Below are 12,966 nucleotides of genomic sequence, written 5' to 3'. Positions count from 1 at the left end.
AGCAGCACTAAGATCTAGGGGCATGAGGACAGATGCAGAGCCTTGGTCTGATGCCATTAAAAGGTAATTTACCACCTTCATGAGTGCAGTCTCAATACTATGATGGGGTCTAAAACCAGACTGGAGCGTTTTGTATACATTGTTTGTCTTCAAGAAGGCAGCGAGTTGCTGTGCAACAGCTTTTTCAAAAATTTTGAGAGGAATGGGAGATTCGATACAAGCAAATAGTTTTTTATATTTTCTGGGTCAAGGTTTGACTTTTCAAGAGAGGCTTTATTACTGCCACTTTAAGTGAGTTTGGTACACATCCGGTGGATAGGGAGCCGTTTATTATTTTCAACATAGGAGGGCTAAGCACAGGAAGCAGCTCTTTCAGCAGCTTGAACGTTTAGAGACCAAGACTATTTTCATCTAAGTGTCAAGAGATATATGTATTAAAAAACTTGAGTGTCTCCTTTGATCCTAGGTCCTGGCAGTGTTGTGCAGACTCAGGACAACAGAGCTTTGGAGAAATACACAGATTTAAAGAGGAGTCCATAATTTGCTTTCTAATAATCATGATATTTTCGTCAAAGAAGATCATGAATTTATCACTGCTGAAGTGAAAGCCATCCTCTCTTGGGGAATGCTGCGTTTTAGTTAGCTTTGCGACAGTATCAAAACTAAATGTTAGATTGTTCTTATTCTCCTCAATTAAGTTGGACAAATAGGATGATCGGGCAGCAGTGAAGGCTCTTCGATATTGCACGATACTGTCTTCCAAGCTAGTCGGAAGACTTCCAGGTTGGTGTGGCGCCATTTCCGTTACAATTTTCTGGAAGCTTGCTTCAGGGCTCTGGTATTTTCTGTATACCAGGGAGCTAGTTTCTTATGACAAATTTTAGGGGTGTGACTGCATCTAGGGTATTACGCAAGGTTAAATTCAGTTTCTCAGGTGGGTTTTTTTGTACTCTGACGTCCTTGGGTAGGTGGAGGGAGTCTGGAAGGGCATCTAGGAATCTTTTGGTTGTCCGAGAATTTCTAGCCCGGTTTTTGATGATCCTTGGTTGGGGTCTGAGCAGATTATTTGTTGCGATTGCAAACGTAATAAAATGGTGGTCCGATAGTCCAGGATTATGAGGAAAAACATTAAGATCCACAATATTTATTCCACGGGAAAGAACTAGGTCCAGAGAATGACTGTGGCGGTGAGTAGGTCCGGCGACATGTTGGACAAAACCCACTGAGTTGATGATGGCTCCGAAAGCCTTTTGGAGTGGGTCTGTGGACTTTTCCATGTGAATATTAAAGTCACCAAACATTTGAATATTATCTGCCATGACTACAAGGTCTGATAGGAATTCAGGGAACTCAGTGAGGAACGCTGTATACGTCCCAGGAGGCCTGTAAACAGTAGCTATAAAAAGTGATTGAAATTTGCTATCGTAAATGTTAGCAAGACCTCCGCTTTGCGGGATGTGCGGGGGATATGGTTACTAGTGTAACCAGGAGGAGAGGCATCATTTAACACAGTAAATTCATCAGGCTTAAGCCATGTTTCAGTCAGGCCAATCAGATCAAGATTATGATCGGTGATTAGATAATTGACTATAACTGCCTTGGAAGTGAGGGATCCAACATTAAGTAGCTCTATTTTTAGACATGATATATCACAATCTCTTTCAATAATTACAGGAATGGAGGAGGTCTTTATTCCAGTGAGATTGCTAAGGCAAACACCGCCATGTTTACTTTTGTCCAACCTAGACCGAGGCACAGGCACGGTCTCAATGGGGATAGCTGAGCTGACTACACTGACTATGCTAGCGGCAGACTCCACTAAGCTCATTGTGGAGCTAGAGGAGGTAGAGCCCTGTCTATGTTCATAGATAAGATGTGAGCACCCCTCCAGCTAGGATGGAGTCCATCACTCCTCAACAGGCCAAGCTTGGTCTTGTTTGTGGGTGAGTCCCAGAGAGAAGGCCAATTATCTACAAATGATATTTTGGGAGGGGCAGAAAACAGTTTTCAACCAGCGATTGAGTTGTGAGACTGCTGTAGAGCTCATCACTCCCCATAACTGGGAGGGGGCCAGAGACAATTACTCGATGCCGACACATCTTTCTAGCTGATTTACACGCTGAAGCTATGTTGCGCTTGGTGACCTCTGACTGTTTCATCATAACATTGTTGGTGCCGACGTGGATAACAATGCATATGAAGTGTAGTGTACTGTATTTCTTTATTCTGGTTCTGTATATATGAATTACAAATCAGCCTTTAAATAGCTAAATCATGTGTTAGTCTATTGCAGAGTTACAATGTGTAACCATTGATGTCCCAGGACCAGGATTGGTAAAAGTCTTTGCTAGGTAAAGCCTCGCTTTATCTCAGCTCACTGGTCACCATAGCAGCACCCACCCGTAGCACGCGCTCCTGCAGGTATATTTCACTGGTCACCCCTCAAAGCCAACTCCTCCTTTGGCCGCCTTTCCTTCCAGTTCTCTGCTGCCAATGACTGGAACGAATTGCAAAAATCACTGAAGCTGGAGAGATACAGTTGAAGTCAGAAGTTTACATGCACCTTAGCCAAATACATTTAAACTCAGTTTTTCACAATTCCTGACATTTAATCCTAGTAAAAATCTCCGGTCTTAGGTCAGTTAGGTTCACCACTTTATTTTAAGAATGTGAAATGTTAGAAAAATAGTAGAGAGAAGGATTTACTTCAGTTTAATTTCTTTCATCACATTCCCAGTGGGTCAGAAGTTTACATACACTCAATTAGTATTTGGTAGCATTGCCTTTTAATTGTTTAACTTCGGTCAAACGTTTCGGAAAACCTTCCACAAGCTTCCCACAATAAATTGGGTGAATTTTAGCCCATTCCTCCTGACAGAGCTGGTGTAACTGAGTCAGGTTTGTAGGCCTCCTTGCTCGCACACGCTTTTTCAGTTCTGCCCACAAGTGTTCTATAGGATTGAGGTCAGGGCTTTGTGATGGCCACTCCAATACCTTGATTTTGTTGTCCTTAAGCCATTTTGCCACAACTTTGGAAGTCTGCTTGGGGTCATTGTCCATTTGGAAAACCCATTTGCGACAAAGCTTTAACATCCTGACTGAGGTCTTGAGATGTTGCTTCAATATATCCACATAATTTTCCATCCTCATGATGCCATCTATTTTGTGAAGCGCACCAGTCCCTCCTGCAGCAAAGCACCCCCACAACATGATGCTGCCACCCCCCATGCTTCATGGTTGGGATGGTGTTCTTCGGCTTGCAAGCCTCCCTCTTTTTCCTCCAAACATAACGATGGTCATTATGGCCAAACAGTTTTTTTTTTTGTTTCATCAGACCAGAAGACATTTCTCCAAAAAGTACGATCTTTGTCCCCATGTGCAGTTGGAAACCGTAGTCTGATTTTTTTTTATGGTGGTTTTGAAGCAGTGGTTTCTTCCTTGCTGAGCGGCCTTTCAGGTTATGTCAGTATAGGACTCGTTTACTGTAGATATAGATACTTTTGTACCTGTTTCCTCCAGAATATTCACAAGGTCCTTTGTATCTCCTTCCTGAGTGGTATGAAGGCTGCGTGGTCCCATGGTGTTAATACTTGCGTACTATTTTTTGTACAGATGAACGTGGTACCTTCAGGCAGTTGGAAATTGCTCCCAAGGATGGACCAGACTTGTGGATGTCTACAATTATATTTCTGAGATCTTGGCTGATTTCTTTTGATTATCCCATGATGTCAAGCAAAGAGGCACTGAGTTTGAAGGTAGGCCTTGAAATACATCCACAGGTCCACCTCCAATTGACTCAAATTATGTCAATTAGCCTATCAGAAGCTTCTAAAGACATGACATAATTTCTGGAATTTCCCAAGCTGTTTAAAGGCACAGTCAACTTAGTGTATGTAAACTTCTGATCCACTGGAATTGTGATACAGTGAATTATAAGTGAAATAACCTGTCTGTAAACAATTGTTTGAAAAATTATTTGAGTCGTGAACAAAGTAGATGTCCTAACTGACTTGCCAAAACTATAGTTTGTTAAAAAGACATTTTTGGAGTGGTTGAAAAATGAGTTTTAATGACTCCAACCTAAGTGCATGGGCTAAGTGAATTTAAGCGACTGTTTTGGGGCTTTTCTGAGAGATTTGTCTTAGTAGGCCTAATTGTGAGGGTAGGCTGATGTGAGCCTAGTATAGCCTACCCCAACCTTGGTCTTATGGAATAACAGTTTGCCTGCTCATATTTTCTTTTCATTAAAGTTATATTGAAAAGTTTGACATTTACAATCTTGATTTTTTTGTAAATGTAACTTCTGGATCATGATTATCACCTGTAAATACACACCCCTTTGTGCAAAGTGAGAGATGAGTATTTGATCCTGTGCTCTGCTGCATTTGCACCAGTAGAGGGCATCTCCACAAGCTTTGCATATCCAACTTTTTTTTTACTGTGTTGTATAGAGGAAGAACGTGGAGAAAAGTTATATATAAATTAAATGTATCATGCATTATTATATTCATTACAAGTAGCATGAATTGGACACAAATAATTGTACTGAATAAAAACTACAGAAGAGTGATAGTCCAAACCAAGACATCTTGACTGGGTGGAAACAAAACAACAGACAGTAACATGTTATTATGTTTGGTGGAAGACTAATGCCTTCCTAGGCTATAGGGTCAGATTCTAACAAGCCAACATCTGGTGTGGTCATGCTGGGCCAAGAGAAAGCTTCTACTACATATCTGCACCATCCTATGAGCTTTAGGACACGATTGTGGTCTACAGAAGAGACAGAGACCAGTGTCCACATGATATGAGTAATGCTATCTTAATTACACAGCTTGTTTAACAGTCAGGGTAGGAGATGACATAGCCAGTATACAGGATAAACAGGGTTTATGCATTTACAAATAAGATAGGCATCGAGGGAAAACATTAAACCGGAAAAATACTTCATCAAAGACGTACATAAGGAATAAAGGCACTGCGAGAAGATCTATCCCACAATACAACATACTCACAGAGGGAGCTGGGGGAGAGGCAGACAAAGAACCTTATCAAACAAAACATCTTAATACAATGTTTACATGAAAACAGATAATGGTTGAAATTAAGATGGACCCTAAAATATCCATGCTCTAGTTTTTCTACTTAAAATACCAGGCTACATGATCTACTTGGAAAGGTAACTCAACCTGACCTCTGTTGAGATCCAATCAGTCATAAAATAATGGGAATAAAGAAAACTGGGGAATTAATACAATAAATACAATTATATATTTTAAGCAAACTTGTTATTTGCACATAACCTGCAGTGTAACAATAGAAAAGGGAATGTAAAATTAAAGTTAGAATTATTAGCTTTCATGATGTGGTAGGTCAAGGAAAACTGATGAGGTAATAGGCGAGGGCAGGGGGCATGTGGGGGTAAACTGATCTGTTTGTCGTCCCTAGATTCTTGTTATTACAAACAGAGTCTCAATTCTCCAAGGGTTTGTGCCACTGAAAACAAAACAGGCAGAAGCATGGTAGAGCACAACAAACAAACAGCAGTTGAACAATGTATGTGTTGGTTAAGGAGCCAGTCTAAATCTGCTGAACACATTAGCCTCTCCAAGACGGCTGGCCACCCATGCTGACCCCTCCCTGGCACTGGCAGCCCCCGCAGAGCAGACACAAGGGTCACTTACTCCCTAGGCATGGCTGAAACCCAGGCATGGCTGTAATGATAATAGCTATCCTGTTGCACACATTTAGAAATACATCTCACAGCTCTAATAATGAGCACAAGACAAAGGGCCACATCCCCAGATCTTCCAAGTCCTATTTAATCACATCACAATAGTATTTCCACTTTTGAACAGTTGACATAATGTTTTATAAATATACATATATTTAAATATCAGGGAGACCCGGATAAACAAACATGTTCATTTTATTTATTGTCCATGCAATATTATTTATATATAATGTTTAATTTGACTATATGGTGAAGTCACACATGAGGTGCCATGACAAATATATCTTAAAATCAAGAATAAATCAACGTAAAGTGAGCACAGCAGTTCTGTTCCTATCATCACTGTCATCCAGGTAGCCTACACCAGTGACGTCGCCGAGATGACGCGTCTCGCCAGTCGCTTGTGCTGTCATGACCACAACAGCACTACTATAAATTGACGCGCCAGTAAGTCTTTCACAAGGTATAAATAAGCTTTGCTACGAGCTAGCCCTGTGTCCCGGGCATCATTCCCCACTTGGCTTGTGAGATTCAGTCAAGCCTAGCATTCATTCGTTGGCCCATACGGTGGATTCCTAACTGCAGAATGTCGGAGCCAGTCAAGCCACCAACTTCGTTTTTCATCGAGGACATCCTCTCCATTAAAGAGAATACACGGCTAAACTTCAGGTGCTCTTCCTCACACAAGGCCAAGGAGGGATGCGCGCAATGGAATAACCAACAGTGCGAGCATGTATCACAGTCAGAGGAACTTTGCGCACAGGATACAGCATTTGAAGGGCGGAAAGGTGAGCACATTGGATTGTATGTAGGCTACTTAAAAATAGTTTAGGCTAAGGTATGGATTGACGGTGTTGTGCCAGATTTCCTGGACTCATACTAATAACAACAGGAAATAAACCTATTCCATATGAACCTGTGGAGTAGGCAGTTTATCTGTCAATTGCCAGCTTTTGACGCAAAGTCACCACATCACAAATGGGCTAATCATGTCTCTCTTTTACAGATTTATTTGACAGCTCTTGTTCTAGCACCCCAGATGCCATGATAAGCTTTACATCAGTCGGCAAACAGAAGCGCTCGCGCGCTGCCTTTACGCATCTGCAAGTGTTAGAACTGGAGAAGAAATTTAACCACCAGAAGTACCTGTCCGCTCCCGAAAGAGCCAATCTTGCCAACACGTTGGGACTGACCGAGACCCAAGTTAAAATCTGGTTTCAGAACAGAAGATACAAAACCAAACGGAAGCAGCAAGCTACGGAGTACTGTAAGGACATCTTTCAAAAGTCAGAAGAATTAAGTACAGAGGACAATTTAGTCAGATCGTCGCTTCTCTCCACGTTCTACAAAACATATACATACCAACCATATGTGTATGACTTCAATAGCACATGGAGACCAATACTGTGGTGAACATTACATAATATTGGACAATATTCAGGTCAATATGGACACAATGCCTTATGAGGAGAGTATGTTAAACAACTAATTATGTTACCTAGTTATTTGATCTATTCAGCACAGTAACTTGTCATATTTTTTCACAATCTACTTTTATATGGCTAAAATGTAGCCTTCCAATGTCAAACCGTCAAGCTGTAATTTTCCATTCATAGCCTATATGTATGAGTATGTTATCACAGAAAAAATGACCTAATCACTTTGTTGCTTGCATTTTCTTTTTTTATGTATATTTTTTTTCCCGAAATTGCAAGAAAATAAAGGGTAACTGATTTGAAATTGAGACTAAGTAATTCAAAGGCTATTGTAGTGTCAAGGTCTATGAAAAGTTTTGCCAGCTGTAGTAATACAAATCTTGCTAAATGTTTCAGTACCCGTGCAGCTCACTTTTTATTTAGACAGTGCAAATATGCTCATTACTATTGAGAGTAGTGATGGTTATTGAAAATGACAGTTTACTCTTTCCATTTTACAGAGTTACAGCTAACACTTTATCCCTCTGTGTAAGCATACATGTCATAATTCTGTGCTCTGAGATGCTGAAGATACACACTAAAACACTATGTATGCAAAGGGCCATGGCTGGTTGGAGACAAAAGATGTGATTTTACTTGGCAATATCTTGACAAACTCCTCTCCCTGGAGCAGCCATGAATGTTGCTTTAAACTGAAATGTATATTCTTACATTCAGGAATGAATGCTTGAAATATGGTCTACAGTAACTGTTTCCAGAGGCAAACAATGGTTGTACTTGTAGTTAAAATTTGATAATACTAGAAAATTGCATGAGCAGATAAGGGTTTGCCTGGGATCTTCAGAAAACATAAGGGCCCTCTCTAAACAACGATGCTTGGTTTCTTTAACAGATAAATAGCCCCTATCCATCCATTTAAACTGAGGCTTGATTCAACATCAAGGTGTTTTTAACTTACCCTACTGAAGGCAGTTCCTCATTGTGGTGACTACATGAAATTATAAGTGGTTTCCCCCACAAGCATGCTTGTGAGAACTGTGAGACAGGCAAGGGACACATTAAGGTAGCAGATAGCCATCGGTTAGAGTGGTTACAGAGCTAGGCCACTAACAGAAAAATTGCTAGTTTGAATCCCCGTGCCGACAATGTGAGCAATCTGCTGATGTTCCCTTGAGCAAGGCACTTAACCCTAATTGCTCCAGGGTCACCTTTGATAATGGCAGACCCTAACCATGATCCTACTCTCTGAGGGAGTCTCAGGGGGGCCTGGGATATGCAAAAAAAAAAAAACAATTCCAATTCACACATGCACATAATACACAATTGTACTTGTGTGAATTAGGATGAATATAAGTACCCACCTAAAATTACTATTATTATATGGAGCTGTCGTGTCTTTGGCTATGCCGGATTAAGTGATATGACATGCTATTCTATAAAATCCTTTCTCCGTAATTAATATTTTCTGATTGAGCTAATCATGTAAATGTAATTAACTAAAGAGTCGGGGCACCACAAAATAATATTTATAGAGCTGTTATCTTCCGAATAAACTCTTAAAGACCTAGTAATATTTTACATCAATAGCAGTCAATATTAATCGTCACATTAATTCAGTCTCATCTGAAAGTTGTAAATTCTTGGTTATTGTTATGAACCCTGGCTAACAAGTTGAATCAGCAATACAAAATTGGGTTGAATTATTTATTTACTAAATACCTAACTAATCACACAGAATTACATATACAAAGAATGAATCATACCTTGATTACAAATTACATCATAAAGGAAAACGTCCCTGGCAGGCGGAACAGATATGACAGCTGGTTCCACAAAAGAAAAGGGTCTGGGTATTGGTACTGGTACTCAAGGGGTCCAGTTGTCCTACCGATATCTGGTCTGTCAGTCCCCCACTGCGTCCGCGTGTGGCAACCTCTTCAGTACCTGCAAACTGAGACGAGGATATCGGTCTGTGATATCATAAAGTGTTTCACCAGTGGGAGTCATCGGGTCAGTTGCTGGACTGACGCCATTAGTGTCATTGTAAGGGGTGACAGTCCCCAACAAAGCGGAAGGTCTGTCATCGGAAGCAGAGTATTCTCTGCGGGTCATTGCTGAGAAGCAGTGCTTGCGGAAGTGTCCGAAGGGCAAGAGAAGTTCATTTCAACTACCGTATTGCATGACTGCAAGGAGGAGGGAAGTTGCTCATCCACAGAGACAGATGGCTAGAAATCATGAAAAGAATTGTCAATCAGATTAGCTGATGGAATGTGTTGAGATATCGTAATATCTCCTTGGATCGGATTCTGCACCAAGTGTTTTCTAAACGTCTTTTTCCCAAGGGGTGCTTTCGACAGATACACCTCGTGAATGACTGCGTTGCAGTTAGCGTTAGGGGAAAACAGTGTGGTCGGTGGAGAAGGCACTGTAGCCTGTGACCATACCTGGTTGGTTTTCCAATCCATCAATGGGAGTAACCGATCCATCAAGTCTGCTCCAAGTAGCAGGGGTACAGTTTCGAGAATGGTAACATACACAGGGTGGACGAGCGATACGTCCTTGAAGAGTAGTTTCAGCATGACTCTCAATGTGAGAGGCGAGGTAGTCTGAGTGACCCCTTGAGGTGTAGTGTCGCATCGTTCCACTTTTAACCAACGTTTAGTTGGCCTCAAAGCCCTTTTTAGATCATCAAACAATGTTTGAGAGATGAGTGATATTGTCGCACCCAAATCAATTAGCGCATGACAAGTTAAGCAGTCCTCCAGGACTGTTTCCAGGTATGGGCGTTTCGATTCGTGTTTAGTGGACACATTCCCCACAAAGTGGAGTGGTCGTTCGCAACGACGTGATGTGTCAATTCTGTTCAAGGTGGAAGCAGATCGACTTTTCAGATTTTGAGTGGGCTTGGCTTTAACGAAGCATTTGACCTTTTTCTTCGCAACCTTTGTATCAGAGTCTATAGACAAAGCCTGTGGGCTTGTTTCTTGATTAAGCGGGCCCTGGATAGGGTCTCGAGTGAGAGCGGGAGAGATTTTAATTTTAACGTCTTCGCTATGGGTGTTAATTCCTGTGGACCTGGTGTCCGGTAATTCCTTGTCTAGTCCTTGTGACTTATCTTTTACCCTTTTCTCAAATGTTTCTCGCTTTAGTTCTTCACATAGTGGAACTTCTGGAGAACATTGGACTACGTTTTGGTCATCCTTCAACCCTTTGTTACCCTGTGCTCTGACACTTTGTGTGGGTTGGGTGCAGGAACGTAGTGAACAGGTCGATTGTAGCGGTAGTCGTTTTGATGGTGACATACTTTACAGTTATTTTGACCGCGGAGATTATTGGAAACATGGTTTCATGGTAGAAACTGTTGTTGTGCGTCATCTCTTAACATTCCAATACCTGATAATGCACCCTCTAACTGGAGTGAGTGCTCCTGGTCAAACTTCAAAACCGAGTGGTCAGGGCTCTTAGCGTTGCGAGCTTTTGATGCCTCAAAAGCTGTGCTTGCAAACTCTGAGTTGTAAGATAGGCAAGCCAACGTGGGCGGCAGGGCCCAAGTAGCTAATGAAGGTAGGATACATGTTCGACAGGAACATTTGTTTAAATGGTAACAGGTCTTCCATGCCCGTTTCAGTGAGTAGGCCAAAGTAAGCTGAACGAAGCTTATGATAGTAATCTTGTGGGTGTTCGTTCCGAGCTTGTTTGACCGTGTTAGCCAGTGAGCTATCGTGTTTGTGAGTTGCCGAACCACTGAATTCTAATTTCAAAGCTGTGGCAAGTATAGCGTTGTCATTTAGCATGTGTTGCTGTTGTAGGCGAATGAACCTTGTCACGTGTCTATTCGACGTTCGCTTCAACAGGTAAACCCAGTCAGAACGCGTAGCATTCGGGTAGCCATCCAACGCATCCTCTATGTCAGCTAGGAACGTCTCAGTATCGTTTGGCTGACCTGGAACGGGGTCAAAGGAAATTCTTGACGAGTTTGTCAAGGTATTCCGCGTCAAGCGGGCGGAGAGGGTTGGCTTCCTCCTGTGGGGAAAGTGGGTCCGAAAGGCCAAGAGGAGAAGCCAAGCTTTGGCTTTGTTGGCCAAGAGGCGCCATATTACTCAGTGCCAAATGGCCAAGAGGAGAAGACTGAGGGACACATGATGGAGGCAATGTCTGAAACCTATCGTCTTCACTCCTTTGAGTACCGGGCTCCGGTTGCTTGGATGGATAGTCAAATCAAATCAAAATTAAATCAACTGTAGAGCGTGACCATTCTGGACTTCCTCCAGATGATACCTAAGCGTGATATTCTGCTGCATTACAGAGTCCACTTGAGAGCTTAGAGTACTGATTTTGGACACATGAGTGTTGCTCTTGCTCCTTTCGGTCTCAAACTTATCTGTCATGGTTTGCAGATAGAGTTCTTGAGTACGGAGTGAGAGATTCAGTGATGAGATTTCTTCCGCTTGCTTAGAAATCAAGTTTTCCATCTTCATCACCCAAGTTCTCTCATCATTCATTTGGTCAGCGACTTCAATGAGTTCTGCTGATTTGTCATCCAACTTAGTCATTGTGTTCATCAACTGATCGTCTTTGGTCTGCAAAATTTGGAGTAGAACATTGTTACCTTGTGTAATGTTCGACAAAACTGCCTGCATGTTATCAAATTGCATGCTCCTGTTTGAAGATAACTCGACAGATTTATCTAGTTTGGACTAGACTACATCGTATTTAGTTTTGGCTAAATCGAGTTGTTCCTGGAGACAACGATTTTGTTGGAGAGTTTGTGCTCGTTCATCGTCATAAGTATTTGCAATTACTTTTAATTGTTCCGATTTCAAACGCAGTTCCTCGACTAGCAGAATGTTTTCATTTCCTGCTTTTGTCAATAGTTGCTCAGTTCTCTCCACCTGTCCCCTCATGTTAGCCATGTCTGGCACGTGCTTCAGCTGTGCACTGCGGTATTGGACCGATGCCACATTTTTATGGCGATACATCAGTGCAAAAGTGGGGAGAACCGTCACAAAGCCTGTATTTGATGGTTGATTTTGGAGAGCGTTCGCAATTTCGACTGGTTTTTTTCGCTAATGGCATAATTAGGGTTGGTATCACTGCTGAGGTCAGAGATCAATCATTTTATGGGTGGAGGTTCACCAATTAGCAGAGAAGTGGTGACCACCTCCTTTGATAGCTTGCACATTATTAGAAAAATAGAGGAACATTTTTCCATTTTTTTTTTCAAAGTTTGGGTTTGGAATTCATTGGAAGCTGCAAGGACAAGTTTAATCTATTTATAGATGTTGACGAACCATCAGTACCGTACCAGTAATGTGGAAGTTGGACGTGAATTAATTTTCAAAAGCAAATTGAATTAATTAATCAATGCCAATGATTAATCCTACCTGGGTAGGCTATCTGGGTATTAAACTTTAATTAACCTGAGATGTTGCTTCATCCAGGTTAATATGAGAAGTTTAAAAGTGTCTCATTTGATTGGAAGAACATCAACAATTTAACTTATTAAATTGAATGAGACGATAATCCATACATTCTCCATTGATTGGATATCATAAGTGTAAACAGTGGATCAAATGTTGGGAACATTCAACACTGTGGTACACTTCTCCCTAAGGCCGAAGCCACATGGGATTCCCGCTGGGGCGGGACTTCTGTCAGTACTGGATTACTGAATGGTTTTGCAAAAACCAAATTTTACTGATTGATCAATTTAATGATAAATCAGACCTGCATAGGCTATTTGGGAATTAAACTTGAATTAACCTGAAGTTGATTAATCTAGGTTAGTTTAGAAAA

At 41.4% G+C, this 12,966-nt stretch overlaps 1 protein-coding gene across 1 annotated transcript; it reads left to right on the top strand.

Annotated features, from left to right (window-relative positions):
- The first annotated feature begins 6,151 nt into the window (after nucleotides 1-6,151).
- LOC110525021 (homeobox protein Nkx-3.1-like) lies at nucleotides 6,152-7,476 on the top strand. The gene is made up of 2 exons (XM_021604982.3): nucleotides 6,152-6,522; nucleotides 6,741-7,476. The coding sequence occupies exons 1-2, from the start codon at nucleotides 6,321-6,323 to the stop codon at nucleotides 7,145-7,147; spliced, it is 609 nt and encodes a 202-aa protein (XP_021460657.1). The 5' UTR covers nucleotides 6,152-6,320; the 3' UTR covers nucleotides 7,148-7,476.
- The last annotated feature ends 5,490 nt before the right edge of the window (nucleotides 7,477-12,966 follow it).

Source organism: Oncorhynchus mykiss, chromosome 6 (genome assembly GCF_057628025.1).
Source record: "Oncorhynchus mykiss isolate SJ-2025 chromosome 6, ASM5762802v1, whole genome shotgun sequence".
NCBI classification, from domain to species: domain Eukaryota; kingdom Metazoa; phylum Chordata; class Actinopteri; order Salmoniformes; family Salmonidae; genus Oncorhynchus; species Oncorhynchus mykiss.
Note: the sequence above shows the minus strand (reverse complement) of the source record. Positions and strands in the feature narration are given on the sequence as shown.